General features: G+C 32.9%; 3 protein-coding genes across 3 annotated transcripts; 2 read left to right on the plus strand and 1 right to left on the minus strand.

Annotated features, from left to right (window-relative positions):
• The first annotated feature begins 346 nt into the window (after positions 1 to 346).
• LOC114188486 (glycerophosphodiester phosphodiesterase GDPDL3-like) lies at positions 347 to 6,014 on the plus strand. The gene is made up of 7 exons (XM_028077057.1): positions 347 to 624; positions 1,316 to 1,615; positions 3,098 to 3,213; positions 3,454 to 3,958; positions 4,742 to 4,780; positions 5,051 to 5,335; positions 5,758 to 6,014. Exons 1-7 carry the CDS (start codon positions 504 to 506, stop codon positions 6,012 to 6,014), a joined length of 1,623 nt encoding a protein of 540 aa, XP_027932858.1. The 5' UTR covers positions 347 to 503.
• On the minus strand, positions 5,592 to 12,240 carry LOC114188162 (pleckstrin homology domain-containing protein 1-like). The gene is made up of 2 exons (XM_028076713.1): positions 11,725 to 12,240; positions 5,592 to 5,976 (listed from the first exon to the last, which is right to left on the minus strand). The coding sequence occupies exon 1, from the start codon at positions 12,195 to 12,197 to the stop codon at positions 11,757 to 11,759; it is 441 nt and encodes a 146-aa protein (XP_027932514.1). The 5' UTR covers positions 12,198 to 12,240; the 3' UTR covers positions 5,592 to 5,976; positions 11,725 to 11,756.
• Positions 12,241 to 20,671: 8,431 nt separating this feature from the next.
• LOC114188487 (glycerophosphodiester phosphodiesterase GDPDL4-like) lies at positions 20,672 to 22,305 on the plus strand. Its single transcript, XM_028077059.1, has 3 exons — positions 20,672 to 20,683; positions 20,973 to 21,456; positions 21,784 to 22,305. Exons 1-3 carry the CDS (start codon positions 20,672 to 20,674, stop codon positions 22,077 to 22,079), a joined length of 792 nt encoding a protein of 263 aa, XP_027932860.1. The 3' UTR covers positions 22,080 to 22,305.
• Positions 22,306 to 26,470: the final 4,165 nt, after the last annotated feature.

A 26,470-nucleotide genomic window follows, 5' to 3' on the forward strand; every position in this document is an offset into this window, starting at 1 on the left:
CTCTTGAAGATTTATGATAATATTAAGTTAACTTCTGAAAATTAATAAAGCAAAACAATTCTTAAAAAAACTTTGCTATCAATAAACTATATTTTAATAATAACATATAGAAATTTTCTAACATAAAATGTGGACCCTTTTTGTGAAAATACGAAAAAATAATTATATATTTTATGTTTTTAAAACTTTTCTTCTGTATGTTAACATTTAAAAGGAACGGTGACTATTTCTGCTCCATGTAATGTCAAGTTTTACTTTTAAACGCGCATTAGATTACTTTGACGATTTCGTCCTTCTCACTTTTTCTTCTATTGGAACAAATACGACTTACCCTTTAGCTAAAACGACATACGGTGTAATTTAAACGACAGTCTAGTCCACTGTCATATATCACTCGAGCGTTGCAGTTGCAACCCATACATAGTGAGTGAGTGGGCAAAACTCTCGTTTTCTTCTCCGCCAAGTTTTGCCGGAACTTCACTGGAAACTGAAACTTCGCCGGAATGTGGAATGCACGCGTTCTTCTCCGTTCATTCTCTCTCCTACATTTTCTTGTTCTTCACTCGGTGCTGCCTCAGGTCTCTGCACAAGGATCCAACGCAACCACTTGGAACACTCTCTCTGGTTCGTCTCTCGTTTCACTCTTTTTTTTTTTCGCTTCTGCATAATGTTGCTGAGAAAATAAAATAAAATAAATAAAAACAGAGGAATTGTTCGAATATTACCGTTAGAGTCAAACATAGTTACAATTATAATTACTGTCAAATGTCGTAATTAACTTAATTTTGGATCTAGTTAATATAAGTAAAATATATAGGTAAGATACTTAACTTGTTTTTTAGGAATTTTCCTTAATCTTCTTCTAAATTTATGTAATTAACTGTTTCAGCTGTGTATATATTTATCTCACATATAAGGAAAAGAAGAGTGATCAGAGATCAATTATTCACGGTTACCTTAGCTTGATATATGTGGTGTATGAGCCTGAAACCATAATATGAGAATTAGGGAAGACTGTATGCTAGAAAACGTCTACTAGTAATCTTCTCTTAGAATATAATTCTTTTCTTTAATATTTTCCTTGTGTTTTTGTTCATCAAATCCAATACTTTATGAATTATTAAATATAAACTTCTATGGAAAATCCTACAAATGTATCTTCATGAATCATGATATTAGATCTTAATGTTTTGTTATATAAATTAGAAAGGCACTGTTAATAGTGTTTGACATGTACTTTGAATGGATTTTTACGGAAAAATTGTGGTGTGTACTTTGTGTATTGAAGCTGACTTGGAGGAGTTGTATGGTGCAGGAAATCCACCGTTGGTCATAGCTCGTGGTGGTTTTTCAGGGATATTTCCCGATTCCAGTGACTTTGCGTATCTTTTTGCTGTAGCAGCTAGTTTAAAAAATGTCATTCTATGGTGTGACGTGCAATTAACGAAAGATGCGCAGGGGATCTGCATCCCAGACCTCAAGCTTGAAAATGCCACTAATATTGCTCAAAATGCTAAATATAAAAGTAGCACTTACCCAGTTAATGGTGCAACGACCAGTGGCTATTTTTCTATGGACTACACCTTAGAGGATCTACGTTCCAACAATGTCTTCCGTAAGTTCTACTCATGTTAATGATGTATTTAATTGTTACACAATATCATGGCTTCATCTCTACATGCATATATAAGATTCTTTTAACTAATTTGCATAGATTAAAAAAATGATTAATTTAGTTGATTATATAAAGTTGTTAAGAATACAAAAAGTTAAGTGGGTTAGATTAAATAAAACAACAGAAGTCGGTTGGCTCACTTAGAAGCTGACAAAACTCATAGTGAATTGGTTCATGGGGTATGGTACTTATTTATCAATAAAATAAATATTAGATTTAATTGAATCAATTTTAAAAAAATTGAACTTAATTGAATTAAAAACAAAAAGAAGAGTCTATTTAAAATTTTTTAATTAAAATTGGGACCAAATAATTAATTAAGCTTAAATATGAAAATACGTACAAGTATAGTATAGATTATGAAGATATCATCTGTAATTATTTGCTAATCATTCTGTAGTTACAATACTTAATTTTTTAACCACCCTTACTCACTCATAAGGCTGGTGTTTGGTTAAAGTAATTTTACTATGATACACTGTATAACACCATCTTAGTAAGTGTTAAATTTTGCTTAACTTAATTTCAGAGTAATTTTTTTTATCAACTATCAACAAAAAATTAATGAATATATATAGTAGAGCACTTATAGGGTGCTCTAATCCTTTTAAAGAAAAAACAAAATAGCCCATAAGGTTAGAGTAATAAAGTGGGATTTGTACTTCCATTGTATATTATAATGAAAAATGATATTTTGACTACTAAATTTTGACAACCTTTTTTACAACCTTAGGTGTCATTTTTTAAATGGTTTTTTATTTGTCCTTTTTCTTATTTTCAATATTTCAAAACTACTTAAAAGATGACACCTTATGTGATAAGATAAAGTTGTTAAAATTTAGTAGTGAAAATAACATTGTCCTAAACCGTCTATTATAATTTGCCTTTATATCTAGTTGATTTGAATCTTCTAAACTATTAAAGAAATCTTGTAAAAAACGATAAATACATTTCTCAAAAAAATTTCTACATGAAGAGATGAATGTAATAACCAAATAAAACCCTGGAAGGTTTTACCTCTGGAATAGACGAGGGCATGCACATGATCACTGTCTTCAATAATTATTACGTTCTTATTTTTATAATTTAGTTGCAACTTATACAATCAAGAAATTATCATTATTGAGGCCTTGATTTTATATACATATTTGCTTATTACAATGAGTATGGGACATGGATTATGATGATAATAGAAAAACAGCTAATCTTTTGATAGATTTATGCCATAATCTCTTTCTCAATCTTTATAAATGAATCGAAATCTTCAATCCTGTTCTCCAAAACAGTTTCAAGGCAGGTCATCGAATTTGCAGCATATGTAAATTTTACATTAATGATTGGTAATATCTGTCATTTACTATGAATTTTATATATATATATATATATATATATTAATTGCTGACTATTTTGGTTACTGGACAGTGGTTCAGGGAATTTACACACGAACAGAGAAGTTTAATAACAATGCATTCCAAATTCTTACTGTGAATAATGTGGTTAAAACAGCATCCCCGCCAGGATTGTGGTTGAATATACAGGTATAATGATTTTCTTTTGGAAAATAATGTTTTGACAAAGTTACTGTAAATGGAATTAAAATAGATTATCATTTTATTTTTTAACCAAAATAAAATAATAAAATAATACTTTTTTACTTAAATTAGTAATTTGTCAAAAAGTTTGTTAAAAAACTTTGTTAACCAATCACTTCCCTTTTCTTTTACGTATATTTTAGTTTTTCGCAAAACTGAACGTTTCTTTTTTCGGATATTTTGCAGCATGATGCATTCTACACACAACACAATTTGAGTATGAAAAACTTCGTACGTTCTGTTTCCACAACAGTAAATGTCAGTTACATCTCATCACCTGAAGCTGGTTTCCTCAGAAGCATAAGAACAGACATCAATCCAAAAAGAACAAAACTGGTCTTCAGGTTTATGGAAAAAGGGGAAGTAGATCCATCAACCAACCAGACTTATGCTACACTGTTAAAAAATCTAACATCTATCAAGACATTTGCTTCAGGAATTCTTGTTCCCAAAGACTACATATGGCCTGTGGATCTAAAGAGTCATTATCTACAACCGCATACATCTTTGGTCTCCGATGCGCACACAGTGGGGCTGGAAGTCTTTGCTTCAACTTTCGAGAATGATATTCCAATCAGCTATAATTACAGCTATGACCCTGTTGCCGAGCACCTGAGTTTCATTGAGAATGGAAACTTCTCTGTTGATGGTGTGTTGTCTGACTTCCCCCTAACGTCATCTACAGCTATAGGTAAGTTACATTTCTCCATTTTTGTTAGGATGACCTTTCTTGTACAAATTGATCACATGTTGTCTACTATTACCATTTTTCTTATACGGAGAGATTGTATTTGTTCATTGGAACGGAGTTGATGCAACTATGATCCTGTTACTAGTGTACCTCTAGTAGAGGGCTTCTGTGCACAGCATTTTGATGAATCACACTAAATGAGTTGATGCAGTTTTAGTTGTTAATTTTTAAAGTGACCATGCTTCATTTTGTATAATTCTAGAATTCTGGGATCACCATGCTAAGATATTGATCTGTGTGTAAGCTACTTTATATTTGTTTTAAATCTAGGTATGGGGTAGATGGCATGGGGTTGCCACTTTGAAATACCGAGTCAAACTATGATTTCCCAAAGTTATATCATAGAATTCTTGATCAAAGAGATGACACTGGTGGAACTTGTATTGACCATCGCTTATATAGGAAATATATGGACATAATCTTACCAACTCTCTCTTTATGCTTCTAACTTTTAAGCCAGGTCCAGTTTATAGAATAGGCTTCTTCTTTAGGCAAATTCCAACCATATACTTTAGGCGACCAAGTAAAAGACATGATGTTCATCTTCCTAATGCATTAACCCAATTATAGACATTTTTCCTTTATATTACTTTCCCAAGCTGAAATTTTCTGTATCGATTAACTATGCTTCCGCATCTTCTATAACTGTGTGTACTTCTGTACTTGATTTTAGTAGCATGTGGATTCCAGGTAACTAAAGAATTCTGGTCTGATTTTATGCAGACTGCTTTGCTCACAATGGTCTCAATGCTCCAAAAAAAGGTGCGTTAAAGTCAGGATTTTTCTTCCTACACCCCTATAATTTATAACAGCAGGCCCAATAAAGTTTGAAATGACCATTTGTCCTTTGTAAAAGTGTTTCCCTGTGGCGTGATGAGTGAATGAGAGCAGTTTTTTTTGTATGTTTGTATGATTACGTACTCATCTTATTCTTTAGTTTAGTCTTTCCCTGCTTGGTACATATGCGAACTTCTATGCTGGTGTAAATTGCGTCATTACTAACCAGATACGTTCATTTTGTTCATGTCTCAGTTAACACTTTGGTCATCTCAAAATATGGAGCCAGTGGAGATTATCCTCCTTGTACCGACTTAGCGTATGAAAAGGCTTTTTCAGATGGTGCAGATGTTCTCGACTGTCCTGTTCAGATTTCAAAAGATGGAATACCATTTTGCTTTAGCTCTATTGATCTTATCCCGAACACAAATGTTGCTCAGTCAAGATTCAACGACCTTAGCAAATCTATTCCAGAGATCCAATCTGGTGATGGAATATTTGCATTCGACTTGTATTGGAATAATATATCAAGCTTGACCCGTAAGTCTAATGGTCCTATACTCTTCATTCAGGTTATTTATACAAGAGACTTATCAAACAGTGAAGGCCATATACCTTAATTAAGTGAAAGTTCATGTCTAATGAGATATAAATACACAATGCAAGCAAATCATGTATCAGGAATAATGGGACAAAATGGATTTTGACCTTCCCTTCACAGGATAATCTATTTTACTTATCATAATTCTTTTCGTGTTTTCATGACCAGAAAGAGGTGCACTGATACCTGATCTGACAAATCCCAAGTTATTTCTTACTGCTTGAAAGACTAATCTCATAATTTTTTTTTTTGGCCCTCAGTTGCATTTCATTTTTATGAATATATTTTACCTATCAATATACTAAAATGTAAAAACAAATATTTGACGGCTGTATTTTTCTTTTCTTCATTTTTTCTGCAGCCTTAATGCTGAAACCGTTTAGCACTTTGTATAGAAACCCAAAATTTAACGAGAAAGTATCATTGTTAACATTGTCCGAGTTCTTGAATTTCACACAAGGTCGTCCTTCCCCATTAGGTGTTGTGATCATCATTGAGGTGCGTTCTGTTCAGGCCATTATTTCAGTACTTCAGTCTTTAATTCCTTCCATTGGCTGTATATTATGTGAACATGTAATATCTGTGATGAAATGCAGTAAGGCACAGTTAACTGTCTAAGCCATATGGTAAACCATAAAAAATCATTTGTCATGATCATTGAGAGGCATTAATATCATCCTTGTAAACACCAAAATTACAAACACCAAGATAACAAAGAGAGAGTAAAGCAATTGTTGGCAGCATTTGATAACTACTTCTGATTGTTCAAATCAACTTTGAGAAAAATGAATACAAAATTAGAGAACTATAGGCATTAAATAAACTATGAATTGTTTTGTTGTTATAGCCATTTGGTAATCCTTATTACTGGAGGAACAATATTTCTTGAGACAAGACAATAAGAAATATTAAACTATAAATGATCAAACATCAATCTGCTGTCACGCAATAAGTGCTTGCGTGTTTTCCTTCTCCAATTTCTGGGAAAGCTTCTTTTCGACACCATTCTTGCTTTCCTGGACCTTGGGTTTCCATTGATCCAGAGTAGGAAGAGGACAACGAACAAAATTCCTTTACTTTCTGTTATTTCCCAAATTCTTATTGAATTCTGAACGGATGAGAGTGATAATATATCCATATTTGTAACGTTCAGCTCCTGCACTTACCCCTAGCTTTCTGTGTTTTGGTAGTTAGGTTTCTGTTATCAGTAGTTTTTCTTATATATATGTATGTGTATAGCTTCTTTTACATACACAAATATACAATATACTTTCTTTCTCCATAAGAAGTTTTTCCCTTTCTCTCTCTTTTCTTTCTGCCTTCGTTACAGATACCGTAAAGTTCAATATGGTATCAGATGTACCCCTTTAATCTTCTTTCTTTCCTTTCTTGGTTTTCTTTATCCTATCTTTCCTCTTCTTTCTTACACCATGACTGAATCAACCCAACCAACCTGTGAATCAACCCAACCAACCCCTCTACCCAGTTACCTTACCTTATACCCCAATGAAAACCCTACAACCCCTCTTGTATCTCCTGTTTTAGAAGATTCAAACTATCATCCCTGGTCACGATCGATGCTTACTGCCTTGAATGCCAAGAACAAGGTTGAATTTGTTCTTGGAACTGCTCCTCGACCTGCCACAACAGAATCCACATATGCTTTATGGACCTGTTGCAACAGCATGGTGATTTCTTGGCTTGTCCATTCAGTATCCCTCTCCATTCGTCCCAGTATCTTATGGATGGATAATGCTGTCACTATCTGAAACGACCTACAACACAGATTATCTCAAGGTGATCGATCACGCATTTCAACTCTCCAAATGGATGCTGCAACCCTTTGCCAAGGTGACCTATCTGTTTCTGACTATTTCACAAAACTTCGTATCATATGGGATGAATTGGATAACTTCCGACCCAACCCCATATGCACATGCAAACCCAAATGCTCTTGCATTCTTTCTTCTGTTATTTCTCTCCGTAAGTCTGAAGACCAGTCTATGCAATTTTTTCGTGGTCTCAATGACAATTTTCACAACATCAGACTCACATGTTACTGCTTGAACCTTTACCTCCTGTCACAAAGATTTTCTCCTCTGTCATCCAACAAGAACGCCAATTTGCTGCTGGATCTTTCACTGCGTCTGTTCGACACACACATCAATCTCCCTCTACATCATCCAATGCATCACCTAACACGGGAACCAGTACTGTTCTTGCTACATCTTCCAATACTTGCAATTACTGCAAACGCCCTGGCCATAATGAATCTGCTTGCTTCCGCAAAACTGGTTTTCCCAACCAAGATGGCAAATCATCTAAAACACAAATCATCAGGAAAATATGCACCTACTGCAATAGATCGGGCCATACCATTGATATATGTTTCAAAAAACATGGCTATCCTCCCGGACATAAACTTCACTCTGGGAAATCACCTCAAGCTCATCACCTCACCACCCAAGAAACAACTTCTATTTCCTCAAATTCTACTGACAGTGGTGATATACGACTTACTCCTGAATAGTTCCAACTTCTTTCAGATCTTTTTCAAAAATCAGCTACAGTTACGCCCACTGCACAAGTAAACCAAGTTGGATCTATCTCTTCCACTCATTCAATGGCTGGTAATATCCACAACATGACTTTTGCTAATTCTTGGATCATTGACTCTGGAGCTACAGATCATATCTGTACATCTTTACATCATTTCATTTCTTATAAACGCATCAGCCCCATTTATATCAATCTTCCTAATGGTTCCACTGTTTTTGCACACTATACTGGCCTGTTGCTTTCAACACCAACTTTCAATTACTTGATGTTCTTTATGTCCCCCAATTCTCTTTCAATCTTCTTTCTGTTTCTAAAATTGTTAACTCTCTTCACTTTGATCTCACTTTTTCTTCTTCTGGCTGTATGATACAGGATGTGAAAATCAAAGAGAAGATTGGTTTAGTTAAAGTTCATGCTGGTTTATATGTACTGACCTCTGCGGCTTTTACTTCTTCTCATTCTTTATGTAATTCTGCAACTACTACTCTATGGCACTCCCGCTTAGGCCATCCCTCCCATGAAAGATTATGTTTGTTACATCAAAAATATTCTTACATTGTTGCTGAAAATCCTGACACTTGTGATGTTTGTCATAGATCAAAACAAAGAAAACTCCCTTTTCCCCTTAGCACATCTCGCACTTTAAAACCTTTTGATCTCATACATATTGACATTTGGGGACCATGTTCTGCATCCATAAATGGTTTTAAATATTTTCTTACTATCGTTGATGATTGTACATGTTATACTTGGCTCATTCCTATGATTGCTAAATCTCAAACTCGAAAACATGTTTCTGACTTTGTTACCTGCATCCATACTCAATTTCCAACTGTTATTAAAGTTATTCGAACAGACAATGGTTCTGAATTTCTTATGCATGGTTTTTACACTAAATATGGCATTATTCACCAAACTTCATGCACTTATACTCCTGAACAAAACGGTATTGTGGAACGCAAACACCAACATATTCTTAATGTCACTCGTGCTCTCCTTTTCCAAGCTCACTTACCTCATAATTTTTGGTGCTTTGCAGCTCAACATGCTGTTTTATTAATCAATTGCATACCAACACCTTTGCTTAAAAATGATACACCTTATGAACGTTTATATGGTTCTTTATATGATCTTTCTCTGCTTCGCATATTTGGTTGTTTATGCTATATATCCACTCATTATGTAAAACGCACAAAACTTAACAGCAAAGCTATTTCAAGAATTTTTTTGGGTTTCAAACCCCACACTAAAGGCTATTTGTTTCTTAATTTAAGCACTCACCAAATTGATATATCACGTCATGTCATTTTTCATGAACACACATTTCCTTATTTTGTCATCACTCATAACTCACCTGATCACAATTCCCTTTCCCTTCCCACCCCTGCACATTACATGCATGATTTCACTGTCCTTGATCAAACTACACGTACACATGTTGATGATACCCCACATGGCCCTTCTACTACACCTACCACGGATAATGCTTCCATTTTACCTGACACCGTTCCACCATCTGCTACTGCCCCAGATTCCACTACCATCACTGATCCACCACGACGATCTAACAGACAACGAAAGGTCCCTTCTTATCTTAATGATTTCCAAACTCACACTACTGTTAGATACCCCATTACTCAATACTTAAAATATAGTCAACTTTCTCCCTCTTTTAAACATATTATATTGTCTATATCTTCCACTAATACACCACATAGTTACACCCATGCTTCAAAGGATCCTCGATGGGTTCAAGCAATGCAGGATGAATTACAAGCCTTAGCAGATAACAACACATGGGTTCTCACTGATTTACCACTTGGAAAAACTGCCATTGGCTGCTGCTGGGTGTACAAGGTTAAACATCATTCTGATGGATCCATTGAACGCTTCAAAGCCCGACTGGTTGCCAAAGGATACAACCAGCTTGAGGGACTCGATTTTCTCGACACTTTCGCACCCGTTGCCAAGCTCACCACTCTTCGCCTGCTACTTGCCCTTGCCACATCGCAACATTGGATAATCAAACAGCTTGATGTAAACAACGCTTTTCTCCACGGTGATCTTCACGAGGAGGTCTATATGAAACTTCCCCCAGGTTTTCATTCCCCTCATCCCTCCAAAGTTTGCAAATTGCAACGTTCCCTCTATGGTCTCAAACAAGCAGGGCGCCAATGGTATGCCAAGCTCTCTTCCTTTCTTTTATCTAACAATTACACATGTTCCTATGCTAATCACTCCTTATTTCTCAACCATACTAATCAATCTCTTACTGCTATCCTTGTCTATGTCGATGACGTTATGCTCACGGGAAATAACGCTCAAGAAATCACCCGCATCACTACTTTGCTTCACTCACACTTCCACATTAAAAACCTCAGTGATCTTACCTATTTTCTAGGTTTTGAAATTGCACGCAACTCCACTGGTCTTCACCTCAGTCAACGCAAGTATACCCTTGATCTGCTTCATGAAACAGGCACGCTGAATAGTGCCCCTGCTCCTACTCCAATGGCCAAAACATCTCGCCTACAACCTGATGGCCACCTCCTTGATGATAATGCTGCTGCCTCCTTCAGAAGACTCATAGGCTGCCTTATCTATCTCACCAACACCCGTCCTGATATCGCTTTTGCTGTCAACAATCTCAGCCAGTTTGTTTCTGCCCCTACCACCTCTCATCAACAAGCCGCACATCGTATCCTCCGCTATTTAAAAGGTACTCCTGGTCAGGGCCTCTTCTTCCACACCAACACATATCTTCATCTTAAGGCTTATAATGACTCTGATTGGGCATCTTGTCCTTCAATACGCAAATCTGTAACCGGCTTCTCTATCTATCTTGGACACTCCCTCATATCATGGAAATCCAAGAAGCAACAAACCATCTCCTGCAGCAGCTCTGAAGTTGAATATCGTGCCCTCGCTTCCACTGCGTGTGAAATTCAGTGGTTGACCTACATTCTTCAGGACTTCAAGCTTCCTTTCACACTTCCTGCAACCCTTTATTGCGACAACTACTCTGCTATTCAAATCGCCTCCAAACAAGTATATCATGAACGAACAAAGCACATCGAAATTGATTGCCACCTTATACGCGAGAAGATCAATCATGGCTTGATTAAACTACTCACTATCTCCTCCTCCTCCCAAGCTGCAGACATTTTTACTAAGCCTCTACCCCCACATACCTTCCATATACATAATTCCAAGCTGGGAATGAAAAACATCTATTCCCAGCTTGAGTGAGGCTAATAATATATCCATATCTGTAATGTTCAGCTCCCACACTTACCCCTAACTTCCTGTGTTTTGATAGTTAGGTTTCTGTTATTAGTAGTTTTTCTTTTATATATATATATATATATATATATATATATATATATATATATATATATATATATATATATATATATATATATATATATATATATATATATATATATATATATATATATTTTTGTATAGCTTCTTTTACATACACAAATATACAATATACTTTCTTTTTCCATAAAAAGTTTTTCCCTTTCTCTCTCTTTCCCTTCTGCCTTCGTTACTGTAAAGTTCAATAGAGAGCTCTAATACATAACTTGTTATAAGCTTTCACCGTACTATTGCATCGAAAAGATTGGACATTACAATTTCTTAGCAGTTCAGCTACATAAACAGAGATTCCTCGCAAGAACGAGCACGATTGGCGATTGATGTAATAATAATCCTTATAATGTACACAAACACAGTAAAACGGAAAAAGAAAAGGAGAATTCACCGAAAGAGGCAAGTGGATAGCAGAACACGTCATCAGCGCTTGGCGGAGTTGTTATCATAATCGACGATCTCGGAATCAGTGACGGATCTCGAGTGCTGGACGATGGAGCGACCGATGGAGTTGATCCAGTCTTCCTTCTCCTTTTCGGAATCGGCGATGAAGTACATGGTGTCGGAGCGCGTGGAAAGCTCAAACGCGTTGGGCTTGTTGAGGATGTCTTCGGCGCCTTTGACAGTGAGGCACGTGGCGACGGGTATGACACCGCGTGGTCGAGAGGCGCGTGTGACGGCGGAGTCCTTGAACCAGAAGAGTTTGCCCTGCTTAAGGACGAACCAACGGCGGCGCCAGGTCTTGATGTACTCGCCCTGCTTGGTGAGCCATCCACTTCGCTCGGGGTTGGACCAAAACTCGACGCCGTCGTAGTTGGTGGAATTCTCCGACATGCCAAGCGCCGCGCGCCACAGGCTCCCCATCGGAGTTCGAAGATGAGAACTGGTTGAATGATTCGATGGCCAGTGTTAGCTAAAAATAATTAAATAAAAATAAAAATATTGATAATATAAAAGATTAATTTTTATTTAATTATTTTTTTAATTTGTGTGGTTAATGAAAACTAATAAAAATAAGATATTTTATATTTAATATTTAAAAACAAATAGCTCAAAAATAAAAATAAAAATAAATAAATATATATATATATATATATATATATATATATATTTATTTTTTATTTTTTTTATTTATTTGACAATAATATAACCATCCAAGAAGAAATAGAACTATAGTACCATAATATATGCAAAGAAACTACTCATTTATAGAACTTTTCTGAAAATTATACATGAAAAAAAATATAGAGTTCTCAAAACGGGTAATTTGGCTCGTTCTGTCCGACTCATCACGGGTTAATAATTTAGTGAGTCAACCCACTCCGGCTCACTTATTAGCAAGCCAAAAAAATTTGAATTCGACCCGGCTCACCACGAGTTGGTGGGTTAAACGGATTGGCTCACGGGCTCACATAATTAAAAAAATACATTTTTTTAGTCAAAACTAAATTATAATTCTAATTAAAATCTAAATAAACTTTAATACAATCCAACACAAACCAAAATCACAACAATACAAATTATCTATGTGTTAGCTAAAAAAATAATTTAACCTTATCCAAATGCAAAGTCCAACTAAACAAAAACACTTGTGTGACTCTTTATTCACCAACCTGGCTCACCATAGGTTCAAATCGGGTGAGCTGGATTTTAGGTGGACTGGATCAAAAATCAAACTGTATTGAAATTTATAAGAAAATTTCAACCCAACCCGATTCGAACCTGTGGTGAGCCAGGTTAGCTCGCAGGTTCTAACCCATTTTGACAACTCTATATAAAATCAAACTGCAAATTCCTCTTCATGTAGAGGTACAACAACACTTGTATTATCCTCTATTTTCACTAAAAAGATGATCATGGCAAAGACGAAAAACAAAGATAAGGAAATCAACAAAACACAAGGTTAAGCTAGCTGAAAAAGAGATAACATATATATCTGTGTGTGTGTGTGTGTGTGTGTGTGTGTGCGTGTGTGTGTGTGTGTGTGTGTGTGTGTTTGTGTGTGTATAAATAGTACCAAAATACCTAATAACATGTTAGATTTCATCACACAGTTCTCATACATTCGTACATGAAATTAGACTCTTCTTACTCAATTTATCTAGATACATGCATTTGAGTCAGACTCGTGAAGTTGTGCACTTGTGGTGGTAGTACATTGCTCTTTCGAGCTATCACACACAAGATTAGTCCCTGTCACGTTCATAAGAACCCTAGGACTGTTCTTATGACATGACCTCTTGTCACTCTCACCAACTAATAATTCTCCTCTATATGAGTATGAATGGTTAGTAGAATTCAGGATAATTTCACATGATGGAACGGTCCTTACCTCAATGCATACCCTAGTAATTCACACACAAGATAGAATTTCCTCCTTGGAAATCACTACATCATCATCACTTTCATACCATGATTTAACCAACTAATATTCACATCACACATTCTCATATGAACTTAAATCATCACACCATAACATACACATATATCGTACCTTAATCCAAAGTCATTCATCCTTTACAATACATCAACATCCATACTTTACACTTCATATCACATTCCAACGGTCTTAGATCTTCAAACATATGAACACAGAGTGAGAAACATTAAGAGAGAAGTTAGAAAATTCTAGAAAAATATTATCTAGAAAGATAATGTGTTTTAAAGTAATGAAACTCATTTATAATATTTTCTATTTATATTAAAACATTTTAATATTAAAATGATTGAGTCTTACCATTTGAAAAACATAAACAATCATGAAATACCATAATTTTAGGTCTTACTTTAAAGTGTTACTCTTAGTAACATTTTCTAGCAAATATAATTAAAAAAGATATTATAAAATATATATTAAATAATGTAATCATCGATTATAATTATAGAAAAAGAAAATAATTTTTTTATAGACAATAATATTTCATTCCAATAAATTTGTATAGTAAGTTGAGATTTGTTAATATGTTTTTTTTAATTATAGAAGGTCTTTTTTAACACAACATTATCTTTAAAATTGTAAAAGATTTCTCAAATCATTTTTTTTGTTTTTACCAAAAAGGAGTGATGTACTTCTTAGGTAGAAAATTGATGTTTTTAAAATGGTTAAATATGTTTTTGGTTCCTCAACTTTCAGTGAAAATTGAAATTAGTTCTTCTTTGAAACTATAGCCTAATTTAGTTCCCCAACTTTAGAACTACGTGGATTTGGTTTTTTTAACCAAGTTTGATGTTTCAAGTGTGTTTCATATGTATTTGAGTTGTTTACATCGTTTGATTCATTTTTTGTTCAATGTTAGTTAAGAAATGCGTTTGAAACTCTAAATAAATTTAACAAAATTTGATTGAAAAAACTAAATTCACATAATTTTAAAGTTGGAGAACTAAATTGCGTCATTGTTTCGAAGGAGTTCCAATTTTCACTTAAAGTTAAGGAACCAAAAACATATTTAACCCTTTTTAAAATACTAATATGGTTTTCTGAAAAAAATTAGATTCGAATTACGCGCTCAAATTTGAGTAGGAGCTTTTCCACACATGTAAAACCTTTTATAAAAATGGAAATGTATTGGTGCATTGAGTGTTATATTTAATTATTTAACCCTTATTTAGCACATTTTTTCATCTAGGATTAAATCTATTTTTATTTCTTAATTTTTATAAAAAATTAGAATTAGCCTTCTCTCAAAACTTTGGTCTAATTTAGTTTTTCAACTTTTAAAATGTGTGAATATAATTCTTTTAACAAAATTTTGTTAAATGTATTTGATATTTTAAATGTATTTCATAATAATATTTGAATTGTTTATACCATTTGACACATTTTTCCTTCAATATTAGTTGAAAAACATGTTTAAAACGTCAAAATAAATTTAACAAAATTTGGTTAAAAGAACTAAATTTACGCATTTTTAAAATTGAAAATTAAATTAGGTTAAAGTTTTGAAGATACCAAGTTTTACTTAAAAAATTTAAGTTATAGGAGAAAACATATTTAAGACTTCAATCTAATATTTGTTACCTTTTTGTTATTAGAATATACTTGAAATTTGTGGATATAGATAAATACATTACTAGGGGGCTATGATACACAGATATAATACGTGTATCGGATACGACACGTATCCGATATGCCGATATGTTTATTTTTAAAATAATAGGATACGATACATGATATATGAATAATGAAAAATATATAATAATTCTTACAAACATAATAAATATATGATTAATGTGGGAATCCAAAATTTTCAATTAGAGACCAATTATTTTGGTAGTCAAAACCTTGTAGTTAATGTTAGTGACCAATTTAAAAATCAATTCATCATTTAAATTATTTTAATTATTAATTTAGATACCGGTTATAATTTTTTGAAACTACTTTAGTTATCAATTTGGTCACTATATAGTGACTAATTATTTTTTGTCACTAAAATTGGTTACTATTCAAAATTTTTATTGTAGTGTATTACTAACTTATAAATTAGATACTTCATTGATAAATATCGTTAGAGTATCCTAAAGTATCGGACACGATACGTGTCAGATACGGATACATGACCCAAGTTGAAGTATCGGTGCATCATAGCTAGGGGGCCATGTCCCCAACACAATTATATATATACTAGTCCTTCTACCTGTGCAACGCACGAATTTTTTTTACATGTAATAATTGTGGTAATAGCAATGAGTTTTTGGATATTTAACTATCTATATGATGAGAATCTAATATTTTTAAAAGATGTTGAAGTGTATCAATAGAATAGATCAATTTAGAATGTAATTAAAGTGGTATGTCAAGTTAATATTTGATTTCATTGAATATTATCTTCAACCACCAACAACAAAAATATGACTAATACACTACTTTGTTAATATAAGAATAAAAAAAGAATAAATTACATACCTAGAATGTCTCATTTGGTATTCAAGTTCATAAATTCCTTTTGTACACAACGACATCTGCAAAAAGTTGATGAAGATTACAAAAATTTTTCCAGCCAGTTCCAATCTTAACAGAATTACGTCTTATGATCAATTTATATTCGACTTCTCCCCTTGGTCCGTGTAGAACAATAGATCTAAGACCACCATTTTTAAAATAAGTGGCAAATTCTTTTTTCAAATACTGCAACAAAAAGGATAAAATATCTTACTTATCAAGAAGCCATGTAAATAAATAATCAAAAAAAAAATAAAACTAACCAAGTGGCTGGCTCGACAGTAGTATGTTGATAGTTGAACTTCAAAATGCTTTAAGTTTGAAGTATGTAGAGGACGACGGATAGAAAGATGGTTGAAGAAGTTGGCTTTCAATGTTGAGTCGCAAACACGTTTAGAGACGTGTAGTTGGAAAGACGAATTTCCAAAATATTTGAAGACAACCAATTTGTCAGACTCATCTGCATAAAAAGATATTAAATCATTCCAGCCTTGGGTGATCATTGGAGTGTGAATATTCATGTTGTACGTAACATTATGAACATTCCTGTTGTAATCAACAATGGTCCACTGTGAACCAAGGTCCTTCAAATTACGTATTATGAAGAGTCGGTCGACGTGTCCAAAATCCTTCAAAGATAAGGAAGTTTAGAATAAAGAAATACAAACAAAGAATACAAAGGAATGTGAAGGAATAAAAAAAATACCTGGTCTTTCAAAAACATAGTCAAGAATCCGCCAAGCATTTTGCCAGATAGTATGGCTTGTGGTGTGCGCACGGATTCCATTGTTTGAGAAAAGAGTGGGTATGAAGAATAATTTCAAGAGAAAATAATGGGTCACACAACAGAAACAAAATTTGTCAGTTTGTAGTCGCCAATATATAGAAAGAGAAAACGAAAAGTCATTATTGTTGCCAATATATAGAAAGAGAAAAGGATAAGTCATTCCTTTTGGTAGAGTCCGTACTTACTGGTGAATCGTGCATCAAAATTTTTGCAATTAATTGTGAATATAAAAGTGAATAAAAAGTATGAATTAAAAGATAATAGGGTTGAAATAATAAAATAAATAAATAATTAAAATAAAAAATTTAAGATTTGTGAAGTGATTTTTTGACATAAAATAAAATATCTAAAAGTATTTCAAATGTCGTAAAAAATGGAAAGTGGCAATCAGAACAGAATACAAAGAGTTGTGAAAATGTTAAAGAAAGAATCGAAAAACATTAAAAATAAAAACAAATAATGACATGAACAAAGCTGACATGCATGTGTTGGTTATCTGGAGATCAAACCTTTAAACAAAAGAAACATGATGAACAAAAGAAGATGAAAAGAAGAAAGCTCAGAAAAGAATATAAAGCATCTCCAGACTCGGTCTTTTGCGGTTTAAATAAGATGTTTGTGATTGTACTCTTGATCTGAAGAATTAAAAAACCTGAAACTTAAGATGAAGCAAAGAATCAATTACAATTCAGAATAAAACATAAAGAACCATACATGTTCGCTTGAGAAAGCAAAAAAAAAAATATCGACAAAAGAAACATAAGATGAACGGAAAATCTCAGATGCATGTGTTTGTACTCTTCAGTTGAAGCCTGTAAACAAAAGAAACATGATGAACAGAAGAACATGAATAGAAGAAAGCTCAGAAAAAAATATAAAGCATCTACAAACTCGATTTTTTGCGGTTTAAATCAGATGTTTGTGGTTGTACTCTTGATTTGAAGAATTAAAAAAACTGAAACTTAAGATGAAGCCAATAATCACTTACAACTCAGAAAAAAAACATAAAGAACCATACATGTTCGCTTGAGAAAGCAAAAAAAAAATATCGACAAAAGAAACATAAGATGAACGGAAAATCTCAAATGCATGTGTTTGTACTCTTCAGTTGAAGCCTGTAAACAAAAGAAACATGATGAACAGAAGAAGATGAACACAAGATACCTCAGAAAAAAATATAAAGCATCTCCAGACTCAGTTTTTTGCAGGTTAAAACAGATGTTTGTGGTTTTACTCTTCATTTCAAGCATTTAAACACCTGAAACATAAGATGAAGCCAAGAAACCATTAGATCTCAGTAAAAAACATAAAGAACCATACATGTTCGCTTGAGAAAGCAAAAGAAAAAAGGATCTCCACAAAAGAAAGATAAGATGAACGACAAATCTCAGATGCATGTCTTTGTAATCTAGTTGAAGCCTGTAAACAAAAGAAACATGATGAACAAAAGAAGATGAACAAAAGATAGCTCAAAAAAAAATATAAACCATCTTCAGACTCGGTTTTTTGTGGGTTAAAACAAATGTTTGTGGTTGTACTCTTCATTTCAAGCATTTAAACACCTGAAACATAAGATGAAGCCAAGAAACCATTAGATCTAAGTAAAAGACATAAAGAACCATACCAGTTCGCTTGAGAAAGCAAAAAAAAAAAAAGATCTCCACAAAAGAAACATAAGATGAACGTCAAATCTCAGATGCATGTCTTTGTAATCTTCAGTTGAAGCCTGTAAACAAAAGAAACATGATGAACAGAAGAAGATGAACAGAAGAAAGCTCAGAAAAATATATAAAGCATCTCCAGACTCGGTTTTTTGCTGGTTAAAAAAGATGTTTGTGGTTGTACCCTTCATTTCAAGCATTTAAACACCGAAAACATAAGATCAAGCAAAGAAACCATTAGATCTCAGTAAAAAACATAAAGAACAATACCAGTTCGCTTGAGAAAGCAAAAAAAAAAAAAGATATCCACAAAATAAACATAAGATGAACGGCAAATCTCAGATGCATGTCTTTGTAATCGTCAGTTGAAGCCTATAAACAAAAGAAAAATGATGAACAGAACAAAGCTCATAAAAAAATATAAACCATCTCCATAGTCGTTTTCTTGCGATTTAAAAACAACTCGATCAAAAGAAGAAGATGAACAAAAGAAGATGTTAGAGAAGAAGCTAAGAAAGGCAGAGAAACCATGATGAACGCGGAGCAACAGAGACAGAGAAAGAGAGAGAAAGAAGTGAGAAGGCGGTGGCAGAGAGAATGAGAAAGAGAGAGAAAGAAGTGAGAAGGCGATCGCAGAGAGAATGAGAAAGAGAGAGAAAGAATTGAGAAGGCGGAAGGTGAGAAGACTGAGAAAGAGAGAGAAAGAAGTTTTAATTAAAACTTTCGTTCTTCCATTTCTTTTCCAATTTTTTTCTACATTCAAAATGCTGAGAGATTGACACATCAGCGTTTTTACCTTTTGTAGATAAAAATTTGAATTGAGAAGTAGGTCAGATATATTATTCAATTGAAAAACTTGCCTTTTGTTAGTTCCCAATCGTATATAGTATTATATATATATATATATATATATATATATATATATTAATATATAATTTTAAATATATTTTTTTAAAAATTAATATTTTAATAAATTTGTATATATCTATATTTATATATAAGGAAAAGGTTTTTTAGTTGTCCACATTTATTTTTTTAATTTTATATTTTAAGTATTTTTTAAATAAAATTAATTATTTTATTAATATTATCTTTTAAATGATTATTTGTGTAATTTAATTATTTTTTTATTTGATTATTTTTTTTAAACTTAATCATTATAAATAAAAATTAATTATAGTAAAATTATAAAAAAATATTTATATTTAATTTTATAATTATAATAATAACAACAATTATTATTTTATTATTTTTTATTATCATGAAAAAAGTAAATACAATATTTTTAGGAAAATGATATTTTAATCCATCTTTTTTGACCTATTTTTAACCTAGTATTGTAATCACCGTTAGATAATCTATTTTGATTCTTTTTAGTGATGTGATGTGATGATCTAATGATGATTGAAGTGATGAGTTAGAAGTAAATCAAAAAAAGTGGGTTAAAGTATATTGTCCATATTTTTACTAGTTTATATAAAAATTATGAGATTACTCTTTTGATTCCTATTTTCGTTCAAAAATATCAAGTTGGTCTTCGATTTTTTTTGTCTCAATTTGGTTCCGATTTTTAAAAAATATGTAATTTTGTTATTTTTGTTAAATTTTTTCAATCGGATTTTTCATCGAAATTGAAATTGTGAATAAAAATGATTGTTTCATTTGTTGGTGTAATTGATTTTTGATGAAAAATCTTTCTTTTGCTTCAAAAAATTTTACGAAAAAGATCAAAATACATTAATATTTTTTAAAATCAGAAGCAAATTGAGACTTAAAAAAATTAAACAAACAACTTAATATTTTTTAAAAATAATAATCAAAAGAGTAATTTAACCAAAATTTTGACATCTCTAAAAATTTGGCTGTTGGTTGCAAGGATGGATTCAAAGTATAATTTTTTATTGTCCTTATCTCCTTCATGGTTATCGTGATTAAAACAATGATAAAATCAATGGGTGTAATTGTGAGTTCCATAAACACATCTGGGCTTTAAAGTTAATATTTTTTCACACTATGCCTTAACTTATTAAAGTTTGTGGGGTTATGGCCTTGTGACTTAGTAGAACTTACCTTAACATGGTCACACAACAATGAGGCTGTGGTGTTCAGATGAGGAATTATATTTTTGAAGGAATGATAATAGTAGCGTATTCTTAGCATGTCAAATGATAATGATAAAGATAATGAATTCCTTCAAATTTACTTTCTCCTATTATTTTATTTGAAATTGTGGTGTTTTCTACTGTTGGCAGAATGCACCATATCTTGCAAAGGAACAAAACTTAAGCGTGATTGATGCAGTCATTGATACTTTGAGAAAAGCAGGTTATGGTGAACCAGGGGCTCCAAACGTTATGATTCAGTCCACTGATAGTTCTGTACTACTGAAATTCAAGGAGAAAACAAAGTATGAACTTGTGTACATGATTGATGAGATAGTTGGTGATATCGTTGATTCAGCTCTTTCGAATATCAAAAGATTTGCTCATTCTGTGGTTATCAAAAGGGGCTCTGTGTACCTGACAAATGATTTCTTCCTCACTGCCTCTACAAAGACCGTGCCAAAGTTAAAATCTTCTAATCTCTCAGTTTACGTACAAACATTCCACAATGAGTTTATATCTCAGGTATGGGATTTCATGTCAGATCCAACTGAGCAGATCAATACATTTGTTCAGGATGCTGGAATTGATGGTGTCATCACAGGCTTCCTTCAAACAGCCGATAGATACAGAAGTAAGTGCATACCTTTTATTTATTTATTTTTTTATTAAAAAATGTTAATTATTAGTTTTTTTTTTCGATAGAGGATTTGAATTCACAACTTTTTAATTTTCGTTTTTAAATCTTCAAATCAATTTTATATATCTCAAATATTAGTGGAATAAATGGGCTGGCAACTTCTTGCATTTTTCTTCTGATTTTTACCACTAAATTAACTCTAGATTTAAGTTAAAATGTATGTTTCTTGTAATTCATTAAAGGTTTATTTTTGGCTCTTTTTGATTTTGATATTGTGTTAAATCGCTTCAGGCTTATGATTTTCATCATCCTACTGCACAGGGAACAGATGCTTAAATTTGGGTAACAGCACTCCCAATTACATGAAACCAGTTGAAATAGGTGGCCTTTTTCAACTCATAGACAAATCTTCCTTACCACCAGCTATGGCTCCAATCCCTTCCCTGATTGAAGCTAATGTTACAGAACCCCCTTTGGCTCCCTTTTCTGAAATATCCCCATCTAGCTCTATTGCTGGAGCACCAGGAGCACAACCACCACATAATGCACAGCCTAAGATTGCTGTTTGCTTCACCATGTCCTCTCTCACACTGCTTCTAGCTTCTCTTCTACTTTGAGTGGTGCAGGCTTGGTTTTTCTGGTAATAGCCATATATATTTCCACGTTTCTTTCTGGGTTAGGTAGAAACAAGCTTTTGGCTTCAGCACTGCTTCATAAATCCTAATATCGTACTTGTACCAGTAAATTATTTCCATCACACAGGAAAATATTGTTTGATAAGGTTTTGTTGCTGTTGGTAACTGTTTCTGGTATGATAAGTAAGTAAAGTTATTATTCTCATTCTCCATTCTCTTTCTGGTGCAGTAGTAAGTAACTACTGCAGGTACTTATTTTATATATGAAATCTTTTCTAGATGAGCTATTTTATCTTCCATTGTAAGATGTATTTTCATCTTTGCTAAAATCAACATAGAGTTGAAAATGTAAATTAAAATAATATAATTAGTTATTGAATTAAAGATTAATATCAGGTCATATTTTTAATAGTTATGCTTTTATATTTTAAATTTTATTATCTAAAGTTATATATATGGCAATGATGAGCTTCATTCAGATATAACAGGATAAATGACATATATGTGAAGGTGATTTGTTCACTAGATTTTTATTCTGTGCATGAATTGTTGTCGGTTGAAGATCTATTTGATTGGTTGGTAGATGATGCAACACCTGAAAATCTAGGTCTCGTTGTGAATGTTGAGTTACATGGTGAGGATGATAATTAAAACTAGTGAGTTAGAGGATTAATTCTTGATGAATAATAATTTAAATCAAGCTTCTAAGTTGATTTTAAATTACAAATTTTGTAAAATATTTATATATCATTCTAAATTCTTTACCTTTAGAGCTGTCAAAATGGGTTGGAACCAGCGAGTCAATCCGGCTCACCACGGGTTCGGGATGGGTTGGGTTGAATTTGTTATATAAATTTTAATAGGGATTAAAATAATACGGGTTAAACATGTGGTGAGTGTTGGCTCATCAACCCGCAAATAAAGGGTCACACAAGTATTTTTTTTATTAAGTTGGGTTTTGCTTTGGGCCATGTTAGGTTGTTTTTTTACCTAATACATAGATAATTTGTATTTTTGTGATTTTTGTAAGGACCCACTAGCTCCCCTCTCTATACACTCTCTTCTTCCTTTACTTCTATCACAGAACCACACTCCACCCTGACCTATTTTCCTTCTCTCTAAACCAACTGCACAGCCCCTCTCTCAAGCTAAACTCAATTTCTTTTCCCATTCTAATCACTCCCCCTCTGTTACTGCTGCTGAAACCCAGAACCAGGAGAAGAACTCCTCCTCTAGCTGAGTCATCCTCCCCTTCCGGTAAGTCAAATTCAGTTTTCCTTAATTCTCTTCAATTCTGGAATTTTGGAGTTTGATGCCTACCAAAACCGAATTAGGGTCTTGTACTCACCCAGAGTTTTCGAATTTTAGCCCCTTAGGTTGAGGATTTGAGGTGCCCTTGTATTAGAGTCTTGCTTGTGGTGATTTTGAAAAGGTAAGGGAAGCTAACCGAAATTCTGTCCATTTGAGCCGTAAATTATGTTTTGTATGATATTGGTGTGCTGAATTGATTGCTAGAAATGCTTGTGTGAGTGTATGATCATGGTTGCCCTGAATTTGCGTTCTTGCATGTGAAAATAGTGGGATGATATGTTATTTTCGCCTAGGCAGGTGGTTCTCGCCTAAGCGAGACTATCAGAAAGATTCACCCCTGATACTGAGCGAGGTCTCGCCTAGGCGAGCTGGAGTCGCTTAAACGAGATACACTCTCGTCTAAGCGAGCCAGTTTAGCCTGAGCAAGAGTTCGCCCAGTTTTTAATCCTTGCCACTGTTTGAGTCTCGTCTAGGCGAGATAGCCTCTCCTAAGCGAGATGGCTTCTCGCCTGGGCTAGATTGCCTAGCTTAAGCGAGATTCACTGCAGTGGAGCACATCAACTTCTGTTTTAAGGGAAAAATGACATGTTTTACTATGATTTCGTGCAAGGAAGCTCTTATATGCTTGATAGATCATTATTTAATGTATTGTGTGATGAGACTAGAAGAGTATGAGTATATAGAGTGATGGTTGGAATGGAATTTCAAGGGAAATTCATGTGAGTTGTTAGTGTGTAAGGACGTGTGGAATCCATATTGGTTGGTATCCTGAAACTTCAATAATCATTCACGCTCAGATAGAGTATAATGGATTATGTCGTTAGGAGTAGCAGGAGGTCCTAGTCTTTGGACTTGATCCAGTCCTAAACACGAAGGGGACTTACCCTGGGAACAGTCGGGTGATAACCCCTTGTGTCCAAACTCTGCAGAGTCTGGGAACTGTTGCAGGTGCAAGCCACCAAGAGCTCCAATGTTGCTTACACAATCCGGATATGGAGTCTAGAATTTTAATTATTGATCTATGTGTTATGAGTGATGTAAATGATGTTTTGCATTATCTTTCTTTTCTTTCAGTTAGCTTACCTTTTTTTTTGTGTGTTCATGTGGTTTTGCTCTTGTGCTTTCTCCTTTGCTACGATTGCCTATTGTTGGTGTGAGCAGAGCCTAGTCTAAATGATGACGCCCCCCTTCAGAGTAGGAATTGACACCCCCTACTCACTGCTGTAGTAGTTTTGAGCCAAACTTTTGAGGAGTCTTAGCTTGACAAGTTAATTAAGCCCCTTTATGTTTTTAAGGACTCATATACTATGTATATATATAACTGTTAACTCTACTATCTGCTATGTCTGACCATGATATAATGTTTTGTTTGATAGTGTGAAAAACTATTAAATGGGATGTTACAATTTTTGTTTGTATTTAGATTTAATTAAAGTTTATTTAGATTTTAATTAGAATTATAATTTAGTTTTGACTGAAAAAAATAAAAAAATAGTATTTTTTTTAATTAACTGAACTTGTGAGTCAAACTATTTAACCCATCAACCCGTGGTGAACTGGGCCAGATTCAAATTTTTTTGACTCGCTAATAAGTGAGTCGGTTTGGATTAACTCACTAAATTATTAACCCGTGATGAGTCAAGTCGGGTTACCCGTTTTGATAGCTCTACTTACCTTAATTGCATTTATTTCAGTTAATTACCTTAACAACCATTCCATTACTCACTACTAATAGTTAACATCGATAAAAAAAAAAAAACTAATAGCATTTAAAATGATATTGGTCAAATATTTTTCCGATAAAAAGAAAAACTAATGGCATTTTAAATGAAGTAGGTAAAATATTTTCTCTTTTATTCATAATTTATTGAAATAAACACATCTGAAATTTATATAATATATATAAATTATAGTTTATTGAAAATGCAACTACTTAAAGTTAACATATGTTCAAGGAGTATGAAAATGTTGGTAGAGTAAGATCACATTCTTCCTTAAGTAGTATTATATAATAAAATAGAGTTAGCTCTTAGAATTCTTGCTTGTTTGAGTTGTGATTAATTCCTCAAGTTATTTTTGATCTTTTGGAGTGAGCTATATGGTCTAATAACAACTTTTGGACTCATGTTATTTGAGAGAAGAATTTTCACTAAAAAAATGATTTTATTTAAATTTTTATTTTCTTTCAAGTTTCTCCTTACTTGAATTATGAGACGTTGTTTGAACAAAAACGCATGAAAAAAATTAAATAATCACTCAATTAAACGTCACTTTATCAACAACTTAACCATTAAATCAAACTTTAAAAAATTTCTATAATTTTAAAATAACTCAATTAGTTCAAATGGAAAACAAATCGTTAAATATTATATAACTAATGGCACATACTTAACATAACTACTTAATCCAAGATTGTTGACAACATTTAAAATGTACTAGTTGAAGAATATATATGATTCACTTGAAAGAAAATCTTATTATTTAAGCCACATTATAAAGTAGATTATTTAACATCCAATTGACACACGTATAATATGAATATAATTTTGAAAATCAAATAATAAAATAAATGAAATTGAAAAATCAATAGTAAAATTGAAGGCAATTAATAATATCAAGGTTTCCGATGAAATGACTATATGTATATTTTAAATTTAGAATGATAAAATTCCTAAAATTAAAAGTTCAGAAAAAAAAAATTGCAAAACAATACAAAGGTTTAGTCCTGAAATGTGTTAACCAATGGATTTATATTAAATTTCACAGTGGCTGTTTAATAAATATCTTAAATATAAGATACACTATTTATCTGATTTTGTATTAAAAGGAGAGAAAAGATCTCTATCATGAAAACTAAGTTCTTTTGAGACAAACTGAGAAAAAAAAAATCATATTTTAAAACTTCTCCCATCATAGAAAAAAAAAATCACTATGAGACCTACAAATTAAAACAAATATCATCTAATTTGTTTTTACTGAAATTTTATGGGTTAACCTTTCGATAACTGCTTATTTCATTGATATTTATGATCGTTATATATTTATAATAACTGCACCAATCA

The sequence above is a fragment of the Vigna unguiculata genome, chromosome 6 (genome assembly GCF_004118075.2).
Source record: "Vigna unguiculata cultivar IT97K-499-35 chromosome 6, ASM411807v1, whole genome shotgun sequence".
NCBI lineage: Eukaryota > Viridiplantae > Streptophyta > Magnoliopsida > Fabales > Fabaceae > Vigna > Vigna unguiculata.